The sequence below is a fragment of the Schizosaccharomyces pombe genome, assembly GCF_000002945.2.
Source record: "Schizosaccharomyces pombe strain 972h- genome assembly, chromosome: I".
NCBI lineage: Eukaryota > Fungi > Ascomycota > Schizosaccharomycetes > Schizosaccharomycetales > Schizosaccharomycetaceae > Schizosaccharomyces > Schizosaccharomyces pombe.
Genome location: NC_003424.3, coordinates 3716632 through 3736671, shown reverse-complemented (window position 1 = coordinate 3736671; position 20040 = coordinate 3716632). Strand labels below are relative to the sequence as shown.

Genomic DNA, 20040 nt, shown 5'->3' with positions numbered 1-20040 from the left:
GGGGCATCGATAATATCTATATTCATACAGCTTTGCATTTAAACAAACATAAACTAGGAATTTCTAGATTTCAAAAAATCGATCCCGCCAGGAGTCGAACCTGGAATCTCTTGATCCGTAGTCAAGCGCCTTAACCATTGGGCCACGAGACCTGCTATTATATTGCAGTCTTCGATAATAAATTTATATTTTATCTTTTTAATTAAGCAAATAAGTATAATTTTGCTTTTTTTTTATTTTTATGTTTTATTTAGTAAATTGTTTTAATATTATGTACCAAAATTTGATTGATTCTTAAATATTATAAACTTTTCAACATTATTTAATGTTAAAAATGTTACTGCATATACATGTTATAGCAGTTATAGCAGTCAATAATAAAATATAACTGTACTTATTTTATAAGCTAACTAGCAATTTATTCTGATAGAACAGAATCTGAAACATTCTTTTAATTGAATGGAGTTCGATTATTTTTAAGAAATTGCCTGCATGCTCTATGGATTGTAATAAAATGGAAACAACCATACACAAGTTCACAGATCAATGAAAAAAAAAATAATAATAAACTGAGCATGGCCAGAAGATATAAAAAAAAAGCTATAACAATGGCTACCACTTGTTAAATGAGTAATTGATATTTTTTATCATTTTATTTTCTGAAAACTTATATTTATGGCAGAGAAAGGCTATGATACAATTCGAAGACTACAGCTAAAGAGTAAAATAAGAGGATAAAAAAATTTCATAAATATCATATATGAGTGCTTTATAACTCATCCGAAAAGTGAATTTTCACCTTAAAACCTCCTATATTATATGGAGAAATCGAAAAAGGAGATATCTGAAATATTACGAGCGATACATTGCTGCACTAAAATTCGTTATAAACAATAGTGTATGCGCATTACATTGGTCTATCTTTAAAAGGCTACATTTTTTTTCGCAAGGATTTAGCAACTTCACCATACTAGTACTTTGTGCCATTTAGGGGTTACCAGTGGTCATTGCCAGTTGCCATAAAGATTCCAACTTCATTAGATTAAAAGAGACTTAATTTTAATTACTCATCATGAGTTCCACTGAAGTGCCCGGGGAAGTCTCTACTTCTGTAAGTTTGCTTGTTAGCATCATTACTGATCTGAATATCAAAGGTTTCTTCATATTTTGATACCATTTTAATTCTTGACTTTGGGTACGTTTTAAAAATTATATTAAAATGAATTTGATTGTGATTGAAGGAGTTTCGCGCTTGTGATATATTAGTTGTGAATTTTTTATCTCTTCTCTGATCAATTCTTCAATGAGCCTATTTTTTATCTCATAAAAAATAAAAATGGCTCTAGTAGTGGTCTTTTCGACTTCCTGATTCGTTTGTACTAACCATAATTGTAGCTCTCAGTATAGTCATTTGATTGCCAGACGTCTTCGTGAGATTCACGTGTATGCAGAGTTACTTCCTTGCACTCAAAAAATAGAAGCTCTCCCATTTAAGCCTATTGGTGTTATTTTGTCTGGCGGCCCCTATTCTGTTTACGATGACATTGCACCTCATGTGGATCCTGCTGTCTTTGAACTTGGTGTTCCTGTACTCGGTATTTGTTATGGCATGCAAGAAATTGCATGGTTGAATGGACGTTGTGTTGAACCAGGTATCGAGAGAGAGTACGGTCCAGCTACAGTTAGTATGGAACCTGAAATCAAAACCGAGGTCTTCAAAAGCTTTTTTAACTCCATGCCAAAAGAATTTGAGGTTTGGATGTCTCATGGCGACAGACTAAGCGCTCTTCCCAATGGCTATGAAACAATTGGACGCACCAAGAATTCTCCTTTCGCTGTCATTGCACATGTTACAAAGCCCATCATTGGTTTGCAATTCCATCCTGAAGTTACTCACACTCCATTAGGTTTGCAACTTATTAAGAACTTTGCCATTGAAATCTGCCATGCTAAGCCCAACTGGAGTATGGAAAATTTCGTTGATAAAGAAATTCTTCGTATTCGTAAAATGATTGGACCAAGTGATCATGTCATTGGTGCTGTTTCTGGTGGTGTAGATTCAACAGTTGCTTCAAAGGTTCTGAAAGAGGCTATTGGAGATCGGTTCCATGCCATTATGGTTGACAATGGCTTGCTGCGTCTTAATGAAGCAGAGATTGTTCGTGAAACCCTCAATAAGCATTTAGGAATTCAATTAACAGTAGTTGATGCTTCTGAAGAGTTCATTGGAAAACTGAAAGGTGTTACTGATCCCGAGAAGAAGCGAAAGATCATTGGTAACACGTTTATTCATGTTTTTGAACGAGAGGCTGAGCGAATTGTTAAAGAAACCAACGGTAAAGTTGAATACTTATTGCAGGGAACATTATATCCTGATGTCATAGAAAGTATTTCTTTCAAGGGCCCTTCTCAGACAATCAAAACCCACCATAATGTTGGCGGTCTTTTGAAGGACATGAAGCTCAAACTTATTGAACCCCTTCGTGAGCTCTTCAAAGACGAAGTTCGTGCTTTGGGTGAATTACTTGGTATTGAACATAGCCTTGTCTGGCGTCATCCTTTCCCAGGCCCTGGTTTGGGCATTCGTATCCTTGGCGAAGTTAATGCTGCTCAGCTTGAAATTGCGCGTAAAGCCGACCACATTTTTATTACTGAAATTCGTAACCACGGCTATTATGATAAAATTTCTCAAGCTTTCGCTGCTCTTTTACCGGTAAAGGCTGTCGGTGTTATGGGTGACAAGCGTACTCATGAACAAGTAATTGCTCTTCGTGCTATTACCACTTCTGATTTTATGACAGCTGATTGGTACGATGGGTTTAGCATTAAGTTTTTGAAGTTGGTCAGCTCCCGTATTTGCAACGAAGTGTCTGGTGTTAATCGTGTATTGTATGACATTAGCAGTAAGCCTCCGGCAACTGTCGAAATGGAGTAATAATGTTCCTAACAGCATACGGTACCTTTTGTTACATCTTTTATACTTTTGGTTAGAAATTTGTTTAGTTCTTGGATTCTAGTGGCAGGTAGTAGTAAATAAGTTTAGATGAGGTTAAATAATAAACATCTAACAGCTTAAAAAATTTATGAGTAGGCATGTGCCCGAGTGTATGTTTTGAAATTATCAATTCGGTGCTAAGACCGTCCTATTGAAAATAAATACTAGACGTTTTCATTAGGTCCTGCTGGTTTCATTCTTAACACTTGTATAAATGCGCTCTTTAGAAGAGGAACTTACTAAACTTTGTACGCAAATAGTAGAAAACTCAATTATTTAAAGAAGTAGAGATATCCAGTAGTATGCGTTTATTCCGAAATTGAGCATTAAAATTCACATATTAAGAAAAAAAAATCAAAACCAAAATCTTTTACTATTATTTAAATAACATATCCTATCATCTAACATTTCTTGTAATACTTATAAAGTGACCAATTTACATAAACATATCGGATGAACCAGGTGGCATGAAGTCATCATTGTCAGGTTCACCGGGAAATTGAGATCGCGGGCCTTTAAAAGGAAATTGAGGTTTCCTCTCATCCCTGCCGAATCCACGAAAATCACCAGGGCCTGTGGGATCGTAACGAGCTCCTGGTGGTATATTAGTTCGGTTTGCTGAAGCTTGTTCATTTCGAGACCTGTTTTCAGGATGAAAAATAGGATGATTGAATGTAGGAATCATACCTCCATCGTTGCCCATATCAGATCCTCCGATTCCTGCTGGATACAAATCACTTGCTCCTATAGAAGGAAACATTGGTTGTGAGCCAGGCATTGCACCAAATGGTCCAGCAAACCCAAATGGAGCTCTGCTCTTCTCCTGATATGATTCATAATTTAACTCATTAGCCGAGGTATCTTTAGCGGTACGTGCAGCATGTTCAGCAAGCCGATTATCTGTATCAACTGGACAAACCTCTGCAACTAAAGATTCCAAATTCCAAGGCTGATCATCATCTAAACGGAAAATCCTTGTAGCTGTGATATTTGATGAAGTATTAGCACACAAAATATAAATCCATTTATTCCAAAATATTAAACGAGTAGAAACATTCTGAGACTCATTTACAATGTAGTTGAATTCACTGTCTTCAGTTAAGCTTTCAGTGACTTCTTGCAAAACATCTCCGTTTCGTAATTTACAGTTTTTAAATATCGCCCCAGTGTTTAGCATGGATTTATGGCATTTTTGTTGGAAGCGTAAACGATCGTCGGAAGTCGGGTTATTCATGATCAGTGAAAAATAATATAAATAAATATATACGAAAAACCAATTGTATTACTTGGGTTCAGTGAACAAAGGAAAAGTACATCACTTTGTACGTACTGTGTGTGTGTCTTCGTGAGGTCGCTTCTGTTGTGTCATTTATATTACCAAGTGGCAATCAATGCATGGCGACTACTAGAGGTGATGAGATTGAAGTCAAATGATTTCACTATTAAACTTGGTATATAGTAAGTAGAAAAGTAATCTGGCTAAATAACTTTTTCCAAAAAAAAGCACACACTGTGTGTTTTGCAACTGAAGAAAACTTGCTGTTCAAAGTGAGCAGGAAACTAGAAACTGATTGAAGATAAAGATACCTTTAATGTTATAATAGAATTGTTTTGCAACTGCACATTCAGTTCGTTATCTCGTTTCCCTAAAAAATAATATTGTAAAGTCGTTCGCTATATAAATCCTAAAGATAATCATAAAATTGAAGATTTGTTTTCCTTAAGCTCTGCTATCATCTTCGTCAAAGTGCCTGAGCTACGAAGTTTGTTCAAATCGGAATTGCCTTTATATAATGTATTAGTAATAAACAACAGAGAAAAACCAACGAGAATATTAATGGTCAAGGAAAACAAATTTGGGTTCATACCTCCAATGAATTGGTTGCGAAAGAATATGCTGGGTACTGTAGACTGTTTGGTCTTTTCATGTAAATAAGCTGCTCAGGTAAGCATATGATAAAATCAGTTTGTTAACTAAACACACCTTGGATGTCAGATCCATTTTCTAGTGTAACATCAAGTTAGTTAAAAAGGATGAAAAGCAGAACAAAAAACTTGAAATGTTTCGCTATTTCTCAAGATCATGGAAGGAAACAAAAATTTTCGTAGTTTCATTACACAATTATGAGGTTTCGAAAACCCAATTAGACTATTATTTCATATACTTAATTTATGTAGACATAACTCAAGAAACTTTACAATCGATCAACTGAATCTTCAGCTCTTAAACAAATGAAGAATACCATACTTACCTATTTTATCTAACTCATAAGCCTTATACGGAGCAGAGTACTTTGTAAGAGTATTTTTGGCTGCTTTGCAGAAAGGACAGAACGATTTACTAAAGACAGTAACCGGATTGTTTGAGATCGCCTTTTCAACAAAAGCTTTTGCTATAGAAGTCATTTCAGCTTAAATAGGTATTCGTCTAAAAATGCAGTGGATATTGGTGACAAGTAATACAGTATGACTATCGAGGTGTTGGGCTACCTAACACCAAACGACACGATTAGGCAGTTAGATGTGATAAACAAAAACTCGAAATTACAAGAGTTATTTCGAAATATATTTAGTACACCAGTAAGCGAGTACAATCAAATGTTAAATACGCTATCACGAAGTTATAACTGCAGTATCGTACACTACACCCTAATTCACTAATTAGAAATAACGGTATATATTTTATTAGTTGTTCAATGCAAGAGATTGAACGGTTTTTGCTAGTTCGTCGTTGGTTTCTGGTGTATCGAATTTCAAAGTAGAAAAATCTTTGCTAAAAATTGTTAGTAACCTAGATAGTTGTGATGACGTTGAACAGTCATATATTGTCTGAAACAACGTAGGTAATTATACAGAAGTTGACCAAACTAAAGAAAGAACGATTGTCACAAAGATTGTATATAGTTTTTGGAAAGAATACTCATTAAACGATCCATGCAACCATCCCCAACCTAGTTTTTACAACAAAGTACTTACTGCATAGCATAAGCATCTTCACCATCAGCATAATATTTGCTTTCAATCCCTTGAACGCTAAAATAATGTTAGAATCTCTTCAATGATGGCGAGTAAAAACATACTCAAATTGCAAAGTATCACGATAAAGATGAATAGCAGCTCTGTTGCTTTTACGAACATGAAGACTCATATATTTGGCGCCATAAACTTCGACCATGGCTCTTTCTGTTCATTTAAGTAGTTAGTATCTTTTACTTTTTTTAAAAAAATTTTGTTTAAGGAATGGACCGAAAATATCAAGGAATCAGCAGGAAGGAAACATTGTCGAAAACAAATTAGGTAAAAAAAATGAATTGTTGCAAGGAAAAAACCAACTCACCAAATGAACAATTCAAAGTATTAGCAGACCAAGTCTTGCACAAAATAAAATATATACATATTGGAATAATCATCGATAACAACTGCAAAAAAGCTTAAGATTTCCCTCTAGCTCCTCCTTGGATATATCCGTAATCTACTTCGCTCTCAATTAACACTTACGACTTTGAACCATGAGACGTTTAGCAAGTCCTAGATGACGATAGGAGCGCATTACTGAGACACTTGTGATATGACCATGAGGGATCCCATCCTTAGGCTCTTCTTCCATTTTTGCAAGAACATATCCTACGACACGTCCTTTCGGATCAGTAGCAACATAAGAAAGCATAGGCCAAGAAATAGCATGATAAAGGTCTACATTAAATTAGAAAATAAGAATCATTGTTTTAATACTGGAAGTTCATTGCCGTGCAGCAAGAATTACAATGAATTGAACTTACAATATTTTAACTGATAATTTTCAGGCAAGTTATGTAAGTTGCAGTTCTGCATCCCAGTAAGGTCACTTATACGAGCTGGCCGAATATCCATCTTGCCAATCGTTTAATTTTTAGCAATATCTATGATTTTTGTTTGTTAGTGGTTGGAATCAAATTTCCAGCATACCATATTTTAAGAAAGCGCAGTGAATGTAAAACGAAATTCAGGGAATGCAAAGCAACTACTGCAAAGCTTTTAGAAATGATAAGATTCATTTGATGTTAATATTATCTGTCAAGTATTTTAACGTCAAATATTTACTGCTTTGCTAAAAAAACTATGTTTTTTGGAGACTCACAATGTTCGACGTTAAGCTCCTTTTAAGTTACAAGCCGTTTAGTACACATTGCATAACCAAATTTCTAATTACTTAATGTTGCGTTTCCTAAGTTGTTTTGATTTTCAATGCAGATGATGAGAAATCCTTATTATAAATAGACAATGATGTTTACGATGGATTGCACACTTAAAGACATTAAATCAAAACTTTATATTAATTAGCCATTAATTATATAATCTAAGTTAATACTTATAATCACCATAACATATTTTGTTTACTGTGGAATCAAAAAGGATTAGCGATGCTTGATTGAATCCTTTATTATCTTAAAGTCACACTACCTTGGTTTTCCTTTAAAAGTTTTAACAGCAGCCTTGTGGTTTCACTTAGGCTAAGTAAACTCAACGAAAAAACATTAAGATTTGTTATTCGTAAATTCAGCTAGTAGACCTCGAACATTAGGTTTTCCCATTGGTAAAAATGTAAACAAAACCGCATTAATCATATAAAACATTAAGCGAAAAAAAACAATAGATTGCATTTATGGCTATAAATAATGAAAACGAATTAGAGTATAAATTAATAAAAAAAAACAAGAATCCTAAAATATCAAATTCAAAAAAAAAGAATTCGACACGTCCAGCTTTACAAGACAAAACTAATCAAACATTACCAATTCATCAAAATCAAGCCTTTTCAAACATTCTTCCATCTGATTTTTCAATAATTAAGACACCTGAGACAAAAACTGCTGACGATTTCCCCGTAAATGGTTACGAAGGCTTAAACATTTTAAAATTTGATCTCGAGTTATTTTACAAACTTAAACCTGTAGCAACGTCGACCCCGAAGTCTTGCATGAGGACGGGCTCCAATTTATTTTTAAATGAAACTGTTAAACATGTTCCAGATGAACGGTTAGTTTCAAACATCAAGAATACCCAAACAAAGGACTCTATCACAAGAGATTCTGCGTATTATCACAGAAAAACTATGACAGAAAGCATAATCAAAACACTCGCTGCATTTGATGCTGAGGTTGATGAGATTATATTGTTTTAAATCTCTAACTGACACTGGAATATAATCGTACTTTTCAAGTACTAACGCATCTATTTTTCATATGATATATTTATTAAAAAAGATTTACAAACCTGCTTTACAAATCAACCTTGACTACGATTTTATTTATACATATCGATCAGGACAAACGATAGCATGTTCAACAATATTTGACGCGAAAGGCCGACAAAGAAAAGTGGATAAAGTCAGCGCATAAATTTAACCTTCAAACATTTCTTTCATTTTAAAAAAGCAAGTAAGGAAAGCACATACTTTTCGGTAGTCTACATACTCGGTAAATTAAGATACGGATTATGCTATAATAAACAGAAAAACATCTAATTATCATTTAACACTTCTTTACGATGAAAAGACCGCATATTCCGTGGTTCAATCGTATATTTCATGAGATTATTCTGGTTTTCTGTACTGCATTTTTTCAACCCGGACCTCTCCATCAAAAATCCTATAAACATAAAGTATTAAAACTGCTCCTTGAACATCCATTAAAACAAAGCTTGGAACGATTTTTTCATCATCTTCTACAGCAGAAACATTAGGTGCACCTGTAGCTGATCCAGGGTTAACAAAAAAACAGCCGTCAAGTTCATATGCTGCAAATTTATGTGTGCCTCCAAACAAAAGGATATCAGCGTCCATTTCTCGAGCTAAAATACTTAGTGCCTCTGGACTGTCCTGAGGTACTACCAAGTGACCGTTTGTGTACCCGATTTTAAAAGAACCAAGAGTTATTTTCCCGGCGATTGGAGCCTTACTGCTAATATCAAAAGCACCTTTAACTAGCTTCAAATCAGAACAAACATGCTTCAAATATTCATATACACTTGTGCTAGTTAGGTTTCCCAAGCATATGATTTGACTGATTTTTCCGGGAATTAGAAGTTGTCGAAACTTCATTTAATATTTAAATTAGCATTTAACATAAACTAACAATTATAAACAATTCCATTATCCCTTTTATGTTCTTACCTTCTCAGAGAGCTTAGGAGCTCGGTCTGGGATATGAAAATCCCCAATAACTAAAACAAGCATAACACTGTTTTTGAAAGAATGAAATAAAGCATAAACCACTATTAAATCAATCAATTGCTGAATTTATTGATGTTGTTGAGTGGTGTGCACATGTCAAGTAACGTATACCAAAACACTCGTGGATTCAGGAAACTTAATCTACGACACTTTTACTAAATTTAAGCTGTAAGTTATTAGCTAAAAGAAGAGCCGTTTGATTAATTATTAGTTAGTACTAAAGGTTCATTAAAGGCTCTATAAATCATTGTAGATGGTGTTCAAATGAATATCACCGGAAACGATTTTTATGATTGTGCTTTAACTAATAGAGGTTTACAAAGACATTTCTCAGATTCATATTGAGGGAAGAAATAATATTGGTTTAGCTTTATCTTTTTGATCCAATAACATGGCATCTTCTTCCAATATAAAACATCGTCTTTGGTTAGACGGGTGCATGGATTTCTTCCATTATGGTAGGACTTTTCTATCAATTATCTCTAGTATATCTAATCACCTAACACTCTATAGGTCATAGTAATGCCATTCTTCAAGCTAAGCAGTTGGGCGAAACGCTTGTTATTGGTATACATTCGGATGAAGAAATTACCCTAAACAAGGGACCGCCTGTTATGACTCTTGAGGAGCGTTGTTTATCTGCTAACACTTGTAAATGGGTCGATGAAGTGGTACCCTCTGCACCATATGTGTTTGATTTGGAATGGATGAGAAGATATGGGTGTCAGTATGTTGTACATGGTGACGATATATCTACAGACGCCAATGGAGACGATTGTTATAGATTTGCTAAAGCAGCAGACCAATACTTAGAAGTTAAAAGGACGGAGGGAGTGAGCACTACCGAGCTCCTAGATCGATTACTTAGTTCGGTTCCTTTAGAGATTTATTCTACACCTGTATCGGTACTTTCTTCCCAAATTGATCTCCTCAGAAGATTTGCAACTGATTCCGACGGGCTAACTCCTTTTACTGATGTTTTTATATATAACACTGAGAAGCCAGAAACCCTTATTTCGGGCACAACCTTGCTAAGGTTGAATCCCGAAAAGAACATAATATACATTGATGGTGATTGGGATTTGTTTACAGAGAAGCATATTTCTGCTTTAGAACTCTGTACTCGAATGTTTCCGGGTATTCCAATTATGGCAGGTATTTTCGCGGATGAGAAATGTTTCGAAAAGCCTATGCTTAATCTGTTAGAGCGTATCTTGAATTTACTACAATGCAAATATATATCTTCAATCCTCGTTGGTCCTCCACCAGCATCTTTGTTTGCATCTTCTAAATACATAAAGTTATGTTTTGATGAGCAGATCTCGAAAGTATATTACCCAATATTTTCCACTGACGTGAGCATACCAGCGCTTGACATTAGCCTTTCCAATACCCCAAATAATAGTTTTTATAAATTTGATAAGCTGGGTTCTGATTTGATTAAGCAGCGGGTTATGTTACGTCGGCAGCATTATGAAGAACGGCAGCGTCGAAAAATGGGTAAAAATGCTACAGAACAAACGACCATTAAAACTTACGCATAATTTTGCTCCTGGTCTTAGTAATTAACAGCATAATATCCTTTTAAACATCTTGTCGTTTCTTTTAAATAAGCTTTAGCAACTTTTATAAATGAACATATACAATCGCTATTAAACTTTTGATATCCATTAACTAAAAAATCTATTACAGAGAAATTGTGTTTCAACTTCAAAAATCATCAACGAAGCAAACGTATATAAGAAAGGCTAATAATTAGACACTCATTTTCATTTTAATAGGGCCATAAGGATTATAACCTTCAACTGCGAAATCATCAACGCTGAAACTATCAATAGACCCTATGTCTTTAGCATCACGTTTGAAAAACAACTTAGGGAAAGCTTTAGGAACTCTTTCCAACTGAGTTTGTAATGCCTCTAAATGATCATTGTATATATGACAATCACCCATTACGTGAACAAATTCGGCAGCTTCATAGCCGCACATGTGAGCTATCATATGTGTTAAGAGAGAATAAGAAGCAATGTTAAAAGGAACTCCAAGCCCCATGTCGGCAGAGCGCTGATACATCATACTAGAAAGTTGGGGCTTTCCCCCAGGCTTGCAAGGCTCACTGACATAAAACTGGCAAAATATATGGCAAGGTGGTAAAGCCATTTCAGGAATAGCTAATGGGTTCCAAGCTGAAAGAATTATACGACGGTCATAAGGGTTTAATTTGAGGGTAGATATAACCTGAGCCAGCTGATCCACTCCTTTATTGGTATAGTCAGTATCGCAATCAACATATTGCGCTCCGAAATGTCTCCATTGAAAACCATATATAGGACCGAGGTCACCAACTTTACGATCAGTAAGCCCTCTGCTGTCTAGGAATTCTCTACTGCCATTGCCATCCCATATATGAATCCCTTTTTCACTTAAATGATTGGCATTAGTATCACCGTGAATAAACCAAAGTAACTCTTCAAGCACACCACGTAAAAAAACACGCTTTGTAGTGAGAAGAGGTAGAGTATTATTCCTTAAAGAAAAGCGTAGTTGTGGAGGAGCAAATACCGATCTCGTACCAGTTCCCGTGCGATCGGGCCGCGACTGGCCATTTTCAAGGATATATCGAATCAAATTTAGGTATTGCTCTTCTTCTGTATTTCTATATTCGGAGGAAGTAAATGGTACAGGAGGTTCGGGTTTGGTAGTAACATTTTCAGAGGCCTGAGTATCCACCGATTCCGAGCCTAATGGAGCTTGGGAGGTCTCGTGATCTTTGCTTATAGAAGATTCTGTAGTAGAGGGTAAAAGAGAGGCCTTGGGGGTAATATCTGCATTTGCAGAAGTTTCAATCATACTGTTGGATTGTTCATTATCATCAACATCGTCATCATCATCATCATCGTACTCTTCAAAAGCAGCAGTTTGTTCACTAGAGTCATCATCTTGTCCATCGATGTTTTTCACAGCGTTCGGCAAGACAGACTTTTGTTCTAGCTGCAATTTATCGGCAACTCTGCCTACAATGTTTCTCCATTCGGCCATACCGCCCATGCCAATATCACCACAGGCAAGCACTTTCTCGATTGGCATGATAAATTCACTATTCTTGTATATTCTGCTAATAGCGCTCAAATGTTCCTGAGTTATAGGATTAGTCCACATCAAGGTATTCATTGCGGGAGCCAAGAGAATTGGTTTTAAAGGGGCCCAGGCACGTATAAGAGAGGTAAGTAAATTGTCACAGAGACCATTTGCCATTTTGGCCATAGTATTTGCACTTAAAGGGGCAATTAACAAAAGATGTGCCCATCGACGTAGCTCAATATGTGTGATAGGACATTCGAGTCCGTCCCAATTTTTCCAATCATCCGCATTGTTATAAACATTGACACCCAAAGCCGTTAAGTCCTCTTTCTCAACAAAGTTACGAGCCGGATCCGTTAAAACGACTTGAACGTCGACGCCCTTGTATGTCAGTAGGGATTTAACGATTAATGTCAATTTTATCGCCGCAACCGAACCCGTTGCAGCGACCAAAATATGATATTTAGAATCCGTAAGTTGTCGCTCTTTCTCAAGGATCATGGGATTTTTTACAGCCCTGGTAGCAAACCTGGCATGCAAAGGTTGTGACATATTGGCCAACGAAACGAAAGTAATTGACGGGCCTTAATGTTGGTGAAGCTAGAGATTATAGATGCAGGGAGAAGGTTAGATATCGATTTATCTGGTACTGCAATTTAATGAAACTTTTATAAACTCATTGAAGCGCGTTATAATGGTCGTCCACAAAAACAAATTTAGCAATTGAACAAGCGAACCTTAGTTTTGCAAGGGAATTGTACACGTCGTACGCAGAAAAACAAAGAACGTACGTTGCTTTAGTACCAAAAAAAAGTAATTATTTATTATGCCTGCAGTGTGAAATCCAAGTGCCGTTATGCAAGGATGCACTACACTCTCACTATTAGCAATTAGTTACTTAATATATCCATAATTCGGCAAATGGCATAGTCTCCTAAACCTTAGAAGACCCGTAAGCATGGATAATTTAAAGAAAATTTTTTTGCAATACTTGAAAGCATATTTGATGCTTTAGTACTCTCGCTATTTTACGCTGTACTTGTTTGATTACTTTTATCTTAGTTAACATGCTGACAAATGTGATGGGTTATTTTCCGAAATCACAACACCTGTCTTCTACTCAAGCAGTAATACAAGTCTTGAAAAGCTCTGACTCAAACCGATGGAACTAGAAACACTCGAAAAAGATTGCTCCAATATTGAGAACAGACCTTAGCGTTAGCGAACTGCTAATTGATGACAACTCATCACTTTGTGTGCTACTCTATCGGAATCATGTCATTATTTATACAATACAAATGAAACACTACTTTGAATTGCTTTTAGGATCACCGTAAAAGAAGAAAATTGTATTTGCTAAAACACTTAGAATTGGATAGCAGCACCCTAAAATGATTGTTAGTAGATGAAATAAAGAAAATGATCGATAATAAGGATGAAACTCAACAAAAGACAATTCATAAAAGCGCTTTGCAAAATTTTTTTTCTGGATTTGAGAGGTATTCAACCACGGCAAAAACTCTTTTACAAATTCGTCTAAATCCAATCCACTCGTTATCAGCATTCTTCGACATACCTTAGTCTTCTTTTCACCACCAAGCTCGAAATGCTTGCAACGCTTCAAAACCAATTGATTCTTGTATTTGCAAGAGACGCATTCCAAACGAAGGACAACCTTCTTGGTAACCTTAGCCTTCTTGTGGAAAACGGGCTTAGTTTGACCACCAAAACCACTTTGCTTGCGGTCATAACGACGCTTACCCTGAGCAAGCTTGGAATCAGGTCCCTTCTTGTATTGGGTGACTCTGTGGACAGTGTGCTTGCGGCAGTTCTTACCAGGACAGTAAGTCTTACGGGTCTTGGGAATGTTCACCATTTTTTGATACTTTTATAAGTGATGGTTAGATGGTGGTGATTAGGAACTCGACAGCATAAAGTTTCTCTGCTAAACCCTTGTTGTACAAATGTGACTGTTTCTTATTCCTCTAGGTTAGGTTTACTTGCTGCTGTAATGTCGTTCAACGCACTGTTCGCAATAGTGTGAACAACCGATAGCTACCCTAAAAGTGTTTACTGCGTAAGATCAAGCTTGCAATATATCAAATGTGGGCCAGCAAACAAAATTTCTAAGCTACATTGTTTTAGTGCTGGAATTTCAATCCAACTTTGATTCTTCTGTGAGGGCTTTTTAATGTAAAACATGCGAAAATTATTGTAGTAAATTTCTATTTTTAATCACTAGTTGTTACCATCGCTGCACTCCAAATCTTATATTTATCGACTTCACTGATTTCTTTATGCAAGACTTGGCACAGCATCCGAACAGTATGAGATATTGCTCCACCAAAAGTTTAGGAAAATGATGTAGATATCACTATGTAAATAGCGAAATAGCGACTTAAAACAAGTCAAGTCAGGCTAAGCAGTATTTCCCAATTATCATACTTCATCGACACGTCAAAGTGACGCCCCAAATTAATCTGTACCTAAATCCATAATTGGACCTTGAGTATACTATATATTTAGTGGTAGCGCCCTTAAATCCTTTAATTACAAAACATTTATTTTACAAAATATTCACATTCATATTAATCTTGTTCTAACTCAAACTAAATATTAATACAAGAAATGCCATCCTACACTCACATGCCGTATGTACGCCCTAGTGCAATTCTCTTGGGGATTGCCTTCGACCATGCTGCTTCTTTCCTCGTTTATGGACCCCTAATGGGCGATATTTGGAAAAGGGCAATGAGCACTGCACCTCACGTCGAATATGACGCTGGAAGTAAAACCAAGAAGGTTGCTACAACTTATGTTAGCAATTTCCTTAGTACAGCAGTTCAGTCGTACTCGATCGCTGCATTGTTGCAACTTACAGGCACTGTGACACTCAAAGGTGCCTTTTTCGTGGGTCTTTATGTATTTGGTGCATCTGGATTGCCCGACGTAGTCGACTATATGTTCACAGAAAGCAGAGGTACCCCTTACATCCTTGTCAAAACTATATCTTCTCTAGTGAAATCAGTAGGCTTAAGTGTTGCCTTGATCGGTTACGGCGTACGTCGTATTTAAGATTCCGATGGTTCAATATCTGATTTTTAAAACGACAAGTTAATCAAATTTTCTTTAATATCTAAGATTTCTTTTCTGTGTTTATCTCATATTTGGTTAGACTGTAAGTGAAAATAGTATCCCAATAGTGGTATTGGACAACATCGAAGCTTCCTTTGCTTGTTATAACTGTACATATTAAGGTATGTTGTAACTCTATTCAGCAAATCCTTGATTCACAAGATTTGCATCAGTCCTAGTGTAATACAGGGTAATTTCTCTCGTAACAATTAAAGTTAAAAAAAGTAAAAAAAAAATACACAAACTGGCATACAATCATTGCCAAATCGAATAAAACTTATGCACATTAAGTTAGGCTTGTCTCTTCAACATCTTCGGCATCTTCGTAAGCGTCATAGTCATCAGTGGATATCGTATCGTGTCTTACATGATGAGTCACTTTACTCATCTGTACATTGTTATCGTACTTAAGATCAGTATTCTCAAACACTGTATCACTAGAACTTTCGACTCTGTTATCGGAGTATTTAGAAGGGGTTTGTTCATCATCTGTTTCATGAGCTGTACTACGGACGATCGGCGTCTCATATATATTAAAATCAGGTTGCTTCAATGGCTTTGGAGTTGCCAATGGACTGCGTTCTAACATAAAATTCTCTGTATCCACCTGTGAACCGTAGTCTATTTCTGCAACAGTTGCTTTAGCAGAATTATCAGGCACAACATGTTCGTCTAAAACAGTGTCACTCGATTCCTCAATGAAACTACCTCCATTTTTTCCATTGCGTTTCGATGACACAAAGTCATCCCATAGAATTTTACGTACTTTTTCATCTTGAATTGTTCGAATTCGATCAGCCTCTTCCGCTCCTCCGATCTTATTCAACTTTTCGTTCTCAACAAAAGTTTTAACTTCTTTTGAAAATTCATCTACTCGTTGCAACAGTCGTTTTTTCTGCAACAGTTCACTACGCTCAATAGCCTGTAGTCGTGCTTCACTGTCGGGTTTTAGATTTAGTACTTCTAGCTGAATTTGATCACGATAACCTTTAATCTCAGACTCAGTGGCAGTTTTCAAAGTTAAGGGTTTGCTTTTAATGGAGGACTTGGCTTGCAATTCAGCTATCGCGGAAACATTTGAAAGGACAGTGGATAATGCGGAAAGATCCCTCTTAAGATCTGATATAAGAACAGTATGACTATCCAGAAATTCTTGCTCTTGTACAATTGCATTTAACTCTCGTTCCCATTGCTTCTTCCAAATTGGAGTTACTTCCTCAAGAGATCTTTCAAGGGTTTGAATCCTTTTTTCCAAGTATGCGCTTTCCTCATTTAATTGAGATGTTTGATCTAAGCCTGGTCGTACTTTGCGCAACAGCACATCAGAACGCATAAGTTCAATCTGATCATTTACCTCATCAAACTTTTCAACTACGTTTTTAACTTCCCGTTCAATCCTGTCCTTGCTGCTTAAAACAAATCCTCTTCCAAATTGGAAATCCAGAGATCCCTTTTCATTAAACGCATTTATCTCTTTCTTAAAATCTTTTATCTTTAACGGAATCCTGGTGAAGAAAGCAGCCGAAATCTGTTTAAGAGAAGCCAATTCTAGTTGCATATTCTTAACTTGTTGGTAAAACTTGTGGTCGATACTATCAGGGACAGAAAAGTTATTTGCCAATTTTGAATGGTCTTCTGACGATTTGAGTGCAGCTGAGTCGTTGGTGTGATTAGTTGAAATATTTTGCTCAATAGCTTTCAAGCGCTCAAGAATTTCTGTAAAAGCAGAAGAAGGACTTTCATGAGTGGTAGTATTAACATGATCATCCAGAGTGTTTTGTGCAGATGAATGTTGAATAGCAGAGACCTCACCGGAATGGAAATCTTCCCTCTTCTTGTTAGCATCTTGCTCTTTAAACATAAAAGAAACTAGTGACTTGTATTTAAGGTCCGAGAGATCTTCTAACAGATAACTTATCTTAGTATCGGGGTCTTCAATATTTAGTTCATAAGAATCGCCACTAAATGAAATTTTATATACATTACTGAAAAGTTCGCCCAGCTCATTTGCGTTTGATAGAGGACTTTCAACCTTGACTTTTCGGGTCTGGTTATTGTAACGCAAAAAATAGTATTTTTCCGTATCTACCCCCAACGGTTTTGGGAGTGCCTTTTCAGTCTGAGAAACAACAGGAACCTTTTCCGGCTTTGAAATAGGAGTTTCACTTGGAGACCCTGAAACATTAGGTGGAGCAACGGTAGGTAAAGGAGAAATATTGGAAACAATCGTAGATACAGGAGCAGTAGAAAAAGCGGTAGATAGGTGGACGGCCTCGGGAACGATGGGAACATTAGTAGTAGGAGAAGTAGCAGATACAAGAGCCGAGGATGGCGGCTCCGTTATTTCAACAGGAGAGGCAGGTTTCTTAGGGTAGACATCAGATACAGTGATAGTAGATGAAGGGTCGTTAATTAATTTGGCAGATGCGCCTGTATTTGGAGTCGATTTATCTTCTGAATCCTCTTCAACCTGTGTCGAGTCATCGTTAGAGATTACATAGCCTTTTGTATCTTTCTCGCTCTTAAACTCATCTTCAGAACCAGACTCTTCGGATGAATATTCATATTTATGGAATTTATAAGATGGTTCATCTTGTTCAGCATTGTTTTGTTGTATAAGTCTTTCCAGCTCTTCTAAGGAATCGTTTTCAAAATTTGCTAAACCTCCTTTTGTATCTGAAGTGCTTATACTCGTACCAGATTCAATTTTTTCAGAACTAGATATCACCGGGGCTTCTTCCTTTCTTTCAGTTATTGATTCAATTGCAGTAACAGCAGGTTCTTTTTCTGCAATTTCATTTGAAGCTGCTTCAGGGACGCTACTGCTAGGTTGTATTTCCTGTTGAGTAGATGAAACTTGGGGTAATGAAAGTTTACCTTGTAAGCTTTCAATTTCAGAGGTATCTTCTGAGGATTCTGCTTTTTGAATTTGTCTTTCGAGGAGTTCCCTCTGACTTGTGGCATCCGTCTCAACCTCATCAGCGATATCTTCCAATTTTGGCGAAGCAGCATATTCTTCAGTTTCACGAATGGAATTCGGCGAATTCAACGTAGAACCATCATCTGCATTAAATTGTTTTTTGTTAACAGATAGTGTTGAAGAACGACCTCTGGGCAATAAAATCGGAGTACTAGATGGAAGGACTGTAGCAGATAATGGGCTATTAGGGGAAGAGATAGTCCTTGATCGTTGGGGAAGTGGCGGAGCGACTTCTCCGTCATTGATGGTTGAGCTACTTAATATTCTATGATCAGACACGCTTCTAGTTACATCAGTTGCACCCGGAAAAACATTACTTCGATTTGCTTGACTTATTCTTAAAGAGTTAGAACGAGAGTATACATCCTTTTGTACGAAAGAACTGGGGCTTTTTCGAAGAGAAGGGCTTTTTAAAGAAGTGGGTGTTCCAGGATCTAATGATTTAGTCAAAGAAGGTGTTCTAGTAAGTTTTGGTGAAAACTTTCTATCAAAACTTGTATTTATTGTAGGTCTTCTTGAAAGCTTATTTGAATCATGACTATCTTGTCTAACGATAGATGGCCTTTTAGATACTTTGGGAGACGGTGAGTCCATTATATTGTCTGGCTTTGAGGAATCACGAAGAAAGCCTCTGACAGATTCAACAGTGATATTCCTCAAATTCTGAGAAGATCCCTCATTGTTTTGCTGGTCTTTTACCATGTGTGACAGTCGTTTGCTAGCTCGGCGTTCGAGAGCATTTGTCTGCTTCAATGCATCAAAGGCTCCAGGAGCACTTAATGAGGCACTCGTAGTTTCTTCATATTGCTTTCTCGAATCAGGATTTCTAAATGATGATATGCTTCCTTGGGAAGAACCACGACTATTACGGCGATTAACATCGTTATCATTCGCTTCACGGGTCATTTGAGGCAAATTTGACCTAGATTGATTTAATCTGGATTTAACCAGAGATTGCTTATACTTCAAGCTTTGTAGGAGGTGCATAACCAGCTCCCTTACGTTAGGAAGATTGGTCTCCAAAGCATCAGAAGATGGTGTTTTTTCCAGTGTTTGCTCTAGGACTGATCTGAGTTCTAGCGGAAAATCATTTAAATCTGCAGTTTCAATACCAGCTTCATGAAAGGACTTGGTTGTCTGAAGGAATTCCCCTATTAGAGTAACATAAACGGATGAAACAGCACTATCATTAACTGTACCTTTGCTCCAGTTTGTTAAGCTTTCAAGAAGCTCCTTTGTTACAACTAAAAGCTTCATTATCGATGTCTCGATTGTACTAATTAAATGAGACGCTGCATCTCTTGACAAAGGGCTGTTGGACGCGCCATTAGGTACAGGCTTCCGATTTGAGTCGGAAGGGACTAATCTTCGAGAAAAATTTGCTCGAGATTCAGTCTTTTGTCTTTGCATTGAATGATTGGAAGAAAAACGTTCACGAGACATATTATCGCCGTTATTAAACATTGGTCCCAATAGATGAGTAAAGCAATGATCCTAATCGCAAAAAAAGGATTGAAAGTTCAACTTAAACTTAAAACAATAAACATAAGAGAAAACACAAAACCAATTAGGTTTGTTATATACAAAACATAAGAATATTGACTTATTAGACTCAGTTGCGTAGGTTAGTACTTCCAC

The 20040-nt window shown here is 36.5% G+C and overlaps 11 protein-coding genes, 9 long non-coding RNA genes and 2 other non-coding genes across 22 annotated transcripts; 11 read left to right on the top strand and 11 right to left on the bottom strand.

Moving 5' to 3' along the window:
* Window positions 1-79: 79 nt before the first annotated feature.
* SPOM_SPATRNAARG.02 lies at window positions 80-152 on the bottom strand. Its single transcript has one exon. It is a non-coding gene; the product is annotated as a tRNA-Arg (tRNA).
* Window positions 153-717: 565 nt separating this feature from the next.
* SPOM_SPNCRNA.524 lies at window positions 718-809 on the bottom strand. The gene has a single exon (NR_150901.1). It is a non-coding gene; the product is annotated as a small non-coding RNA (non-coding RNA).
* A 149-nt stretch (window positions 810-958) lies between these two features.
* On the top strand, window positions 959-3080 carry gua2 (GMP synthase Gua2). Its single transcript, NM_001019735.3, has 3 exons — window positions 959-1111; window positions 1155-1195; window positions 1396-3080. The coding sequence occupies exons 1-3, from the start codon at window positions 1073-1075 to the stop codon at window positions 2933-2935; spliced, it is 1620 nt and encodes a 539-aa protein (NP_594312.1). The 5' UTR covers window positions 959-1072; the 3' UTR covers window positions 2936-3080.
* Window positions 3081-3308: 228 nt separating this feature from the next.
* Window positions 3309-4337, bottom strand: fub1 (PI31 proteasome inhibitor domain-containing protein). Its single transcript, NM_001019734.3, has one exon. The coding sequence runs from the start codon at window positions 4227-4229 to the stop codon at window positions 3432-3434; it is 798 nt and encodes a 265-aa protein (NP_594311.2). The 5' UTR covers window positions 4230-4337; the 3' UTR covers window positions 3309-3431.
* On the top strand, window positions 3477-4031 carry SPOM_SPNCRNA.932. The gene has a single exon (NR_151322.1). It is a non-coding gene; the product is annotated as a non-coding RNA (long non-coding RNA).
* On the bottom strand, window positions 4332-5523 carry grx2 (glutaredoxin Grx2). The gene is made up of 4 exons (NM_001019733.3): window positions 5248-5523; window positions 4980-5000; window positions 4864-4932; window positions 4332-4779 (listed from the first exon to the last, which is right to left on the bottom strand). Exons 1-4 carry the CDS (start codon window positions 5399-5401, stop codon window positions 4691-4693), a joined length of 333 nt encoding a protein of 110 aa, NP_594310.1. The 5' UTR covers window positions 5402-5523; the 3' UTR covers window positions 4332-4690.
* On the top strand, window positions 4393-5359 carry SPOM_SPNCRNA.931. The gene has a single exon (NR_151321.1). It is a non-coding gene; the product is annotated as a non-coding RNA (long non-coding RNA).
* Window positions 5524-5656: 133 nt separating the features above from the next.
* naa10 (NatA N-acetyltransferase complex catalytic subunit Naa10) lies at window positions 5657-6919 on the bottom strand. Its single transcript, NM_001019732.3, has 5 exons — window positions 6775-6919; window positions 6494-6688; window positions 6076-6178; window positions 5972-6028; window positions 5657-5768 (listed from the first exon to the last, which is right to left on the bottom strand). Exons 1-5 carry the CDS (start codon window positions 6863-6865, stop codon window positions 5681-5683), a joined length of 534 nt encoding a protein of 177 aa, NP_594309.1. The 5' UTR covers window positions 6866-6919; the 3' UTR covers window positions 5657-5680.
* A 19-nt stretch (window positions 6920-6938) lies between these two features.
* SPOM_SPNCRNA.3665 lies at window positions 6939-7203 on the bottom strand. Its single transcript, NR_193028.1, has one exon. It is a non-coding gene; the product is annotated as a non-coding RNA (long non-coding RNA).
* A 434-nt stretch (window positions 7204-7637) lies between these two features.
* Window positions 7638-8156, top strand: moa1 (meikin; the record flags this gene model as incomplete). The annotated part of the gene is made up of 1 exon (NM_001019731.1): window positions 7638-8156. The coding sequence occupies one exon, from the start codon at window positions 7638-7640 to the stop codon at window positions 8154-8156; it is 519 nt and encodes a 172-aa protein (NP_594308.1).
* A 105-nt stretch (window positions 8157-8261) lies between these two features.
* On the bottom strand, window positions 8262-9304 carry vps29 (retromer complex subunit Vps29). Its single transcript, NM_001019730.3, has 2 exons — window positions 9147-9304; window positions 8262-9068 (listed from the first exon to the last, which is right to left on the bottom strand). Exons 1-2 carry the CDS (start codon window positions 9207-9209, stop codon window positions 8568-8570), a joined length of 564 nt encoding a protein of 187 aa, NP_594307.1. The 5' UTR covers window positions 9210-9304; the 3' UTR covers window positions 8262-8567.
* Window positions 9305-9308: 4 nt separating this feature from the next.
* Window positions 9309-10835, top strand: ect1 (ethanolamine-phosphate cytidylyltransferase). The gene is made up of 3 exons (NM_001356127.2): window positions 9309-9374; window positions 9530-9664; window positions 9720-10835. The coding sequence occupies exons 2-3, from the start codon at window positions 9598-9600 to the stop codon at window positions 10748-10750; spliced, it is 1098 nt and encodes a 365-aa protein (NP_001342902.1). The 5' UTR covers window positions 9309-9374; window positions 9530-9597; the 3' UTR covers window positions 10751-10835.
* On the bottom strand, window positions 10736-12916 carry hal3 (thymidylate synthase). Its single transcript, NM_001019728.3, has one exon. It carries the CDS (start codon window positions 12837-12839, stop codon window positions 10962-10964), a length of 1878 nt encoding a protein of 625 aa, NP_594305.1. The 5' UTR covers window positions 12840-12916; the 3' UTR covers window positions 10736-10961.
* SPOM_SPNCRNA.3663 lies at window positions 11707-13900 on the top strand. Its single transcript, NR_193026.1, has one exon. It is a non-coding gene; the product is annotated as a non-coding RNA (long non-coding RNA).
* On the bottom strand, window positions 13005-13223 carry SPOM_SPNCRNA.3664. Its single transcript, NR_193027.1, has one exon. It is a non-coding gene; the product is annotated as a non-coding RNA (long non-coding RNA).
* Window positions 13598-14215, bottom strand: rpl42 (60S ribosomal protein eL42). The gene is made up of 2 exons (NM_001019727.3): window positions 13864-14215; window positions 13598-13673 (listed from the first exon to the last, which is right to left on the bottom strand). Exons 1-2 carry the CDS (start codon window positions 14161-14163, stop codon window positions 13653-13655), a joined length of 321 nt encoding a protein of 106 aa, NP_594304.1. The 5' UTR covers window positions 14164-14215; the 3' UTR covers window positions 13598-13652.
* A 620-nt stretch (window positions 14216-14835) lies between these two features.
* Window positions 14836-15415, top strand: SPOM_SPAC15E1.02C (uncharacterized protein). The gene has a single exon (NM_001019726.3). It carries the CDS (start codon window positions 14916-14918, stop codon window positions 15360-15362), a length of 447 nt encoding a protein of 148 aa, NP_594303.1. The 5' UTR covers window positions 14836-14915; the 3' UTR covers window positions 15363-15415.
* Window positions 15416-15530: 115 nt separating this feature from the next.
* SPOM_SPNCRNA.3662 lies at window positions 15531-17409 on the top strand. Its single transcript, NR_193025.1, has one exon. It is a non-coding gene; the product is annotated as a non-coding RNA (long non-coding RNA).
* bud6 (actin-interacting protein 3) lies at window positions 15709-20029 on the bottom strand (the record flags this gene model as incomplete). Its single annotated transcript, NM_001019725.2, has 1 exon — window positions 15709-20029. Exon 1 carries the CDS (start codon window positions 19864-19866, stop codon window positions 15709-15711), a length of 4158 nt encoding a protein of 1385 aa, NP_594302.2. The 5' UTR covers window positions 19867-20029.
* On the top strand, window positions 17557-17964 carry SPOM_SPNCRNA.3661. Its single transcript, NR_193024.1, has one exon. It is a non-coding gene; the product is annotated as a non-coding RNA (long non-coding RNA).
* SPOM_SPNCRNA.3660 lies at window positions 18298-18790 on the top strand. Its single transcript, NR_193023.1, has one exon. It is a non-coding gene; the product is annotated as a non-coding RNA (long non-coding RNA).
* Window positions 18941-19291, top strand: SPOM_SPNCRNA.3659. The gene has a single exon (NR_193022.1). It is a non-coding gene; the product is annotated as a non-coding RNA (long non-coding RNA).
* Window positions 20030-20040: the final 11 nt, after the last annotated feature.

Excerpts from the sequence above, each read along its gene's own strand:
- gua2 (NM_001019735.3), top strand. The coding sequence starts at position 1,073 with ATGAGTTCCACTGAAGTGCCCGGGGAAGTCTCTACTTCT. Across the intron at positions 1,112-1,154 it reads CCGGGGAAGTCTCTACTTCT|GTTTCTTCATATTTTGATAC; the intron begins GTAAGTTTGCTT and ends TGAATATCAAAG. Across the intron at positions 1,196-1,395 it reads ATTTTAATTCTTGACTTTGG|CTCTCAGTATAGTCATTTGA; the intron begins GTACGTTTTAAA and ends CCATAATTGTAG.
- fub1 (NM_001019734.3), bottom strand. The coding sequence starts at position 4,229 with ATGAATAACCCGACTTCCGACGATCGTTTACGCTTCCAACAAAAATGC.
- grx2 (NM_001019733.3), bottom strand. The coding sequence starts at position 5,401 with ATGACTTCTATAGCAAAAGCTTTTGTTGAAAAGGCGATCTCAAACAAT. Across the intron at positions 5,001-5,247 it reads TTATGAGTTAGATAAAATAG|AAAATGGATCTGACATCCAA; the intron begins GTAAGTATGGTA and ends ATGTTACACTAG. Across the intron at positions 4,780-4,863 it reads TCGCAACCAATTCATTGGAG|GCAATTCCGATTTGAACAAA; the intron begins GTATGAACCCAA and ends CATTATATAAAG.
- naa10 (NM_001019732.3), bottom strand. The coding sequence starts at position 6,865 with ATGGATATTCGGCCAGCTCGTATAAGTGACCTTACTGGGATGCAGAAC. Across the intron at positions 6,179-6,493 it reads ACGTCTCATGGTTCAAAGTC|AAAGAGCCATGGTCGAAGTT; the intron begins GTAAGTGTTAAT and ends TTAAATGAACAG. Across the intron at positions 6,029-6,075 it reads CGTGATACTTTGCAATTTGA|CGTTCAAGGGATTGAAAGCA; the intron begins GTATGTTTTTAC and ends ACATTATTTTAG.
- vps29 (NM_001019730.3), bottom strand. The coding sequence starts at position 9,209 with ATGCTTGTTTTAGTTATTGGGGATTTTCATATCCCAGACCGAGCTCCT. Across the intron at positions 9,069-9,146 it reads CTCCTAAGCTCTCTGAGAAG|TTTCGACAACTTCTAATTCC; the intron begins GTAAGAACATAA and ends TATTAAATGAAG.
- ect1 (NM_001356127.2), top strand. The coding sequence starts at position 9,598 with ATGGCATCTTCTTCCAATATAAAACATCGTCTTTGGTTAGACGGGTGC. Across the intron at positions 9,665-9,719 it reads CATGGATTTCTTCCATTATG|GTCATAGTAATGCCATTCTT; the intron begins GTAGGACTTTTC and ends AACACTCTATAG.
- hal3 (NM_001019728.3), bottom strand. The coding sequence starts at position 12,839 with ATGTCACAACCTTTGCATGCCAGGTTTGCTACCAGGGCTGTAAAAAAT.
- rpl42 (NM_001019727.3), bottom strand. The coding sequence starts at position 14,163 with ATGGTGAACATTCCCAAGACCCGTAAGACTTACTGTCCTGGTAAGAAC. Across the intron at positions 13,674-13,863 it reads GTGGTGAAAAGAAGACTAAG|GGTGCTGCTATCCAATTCTA; the intron begins GTATGTCGAAGA and ends CAATCATTTTAG.
- SPOM_SPAC15E1.02C (NM_001019726.3), top strand. The coding sequence starts at position 14,916 with ATGCCATCCTACACTCACATGCCGTATGTACGCCCTAGTGCAATTCTC.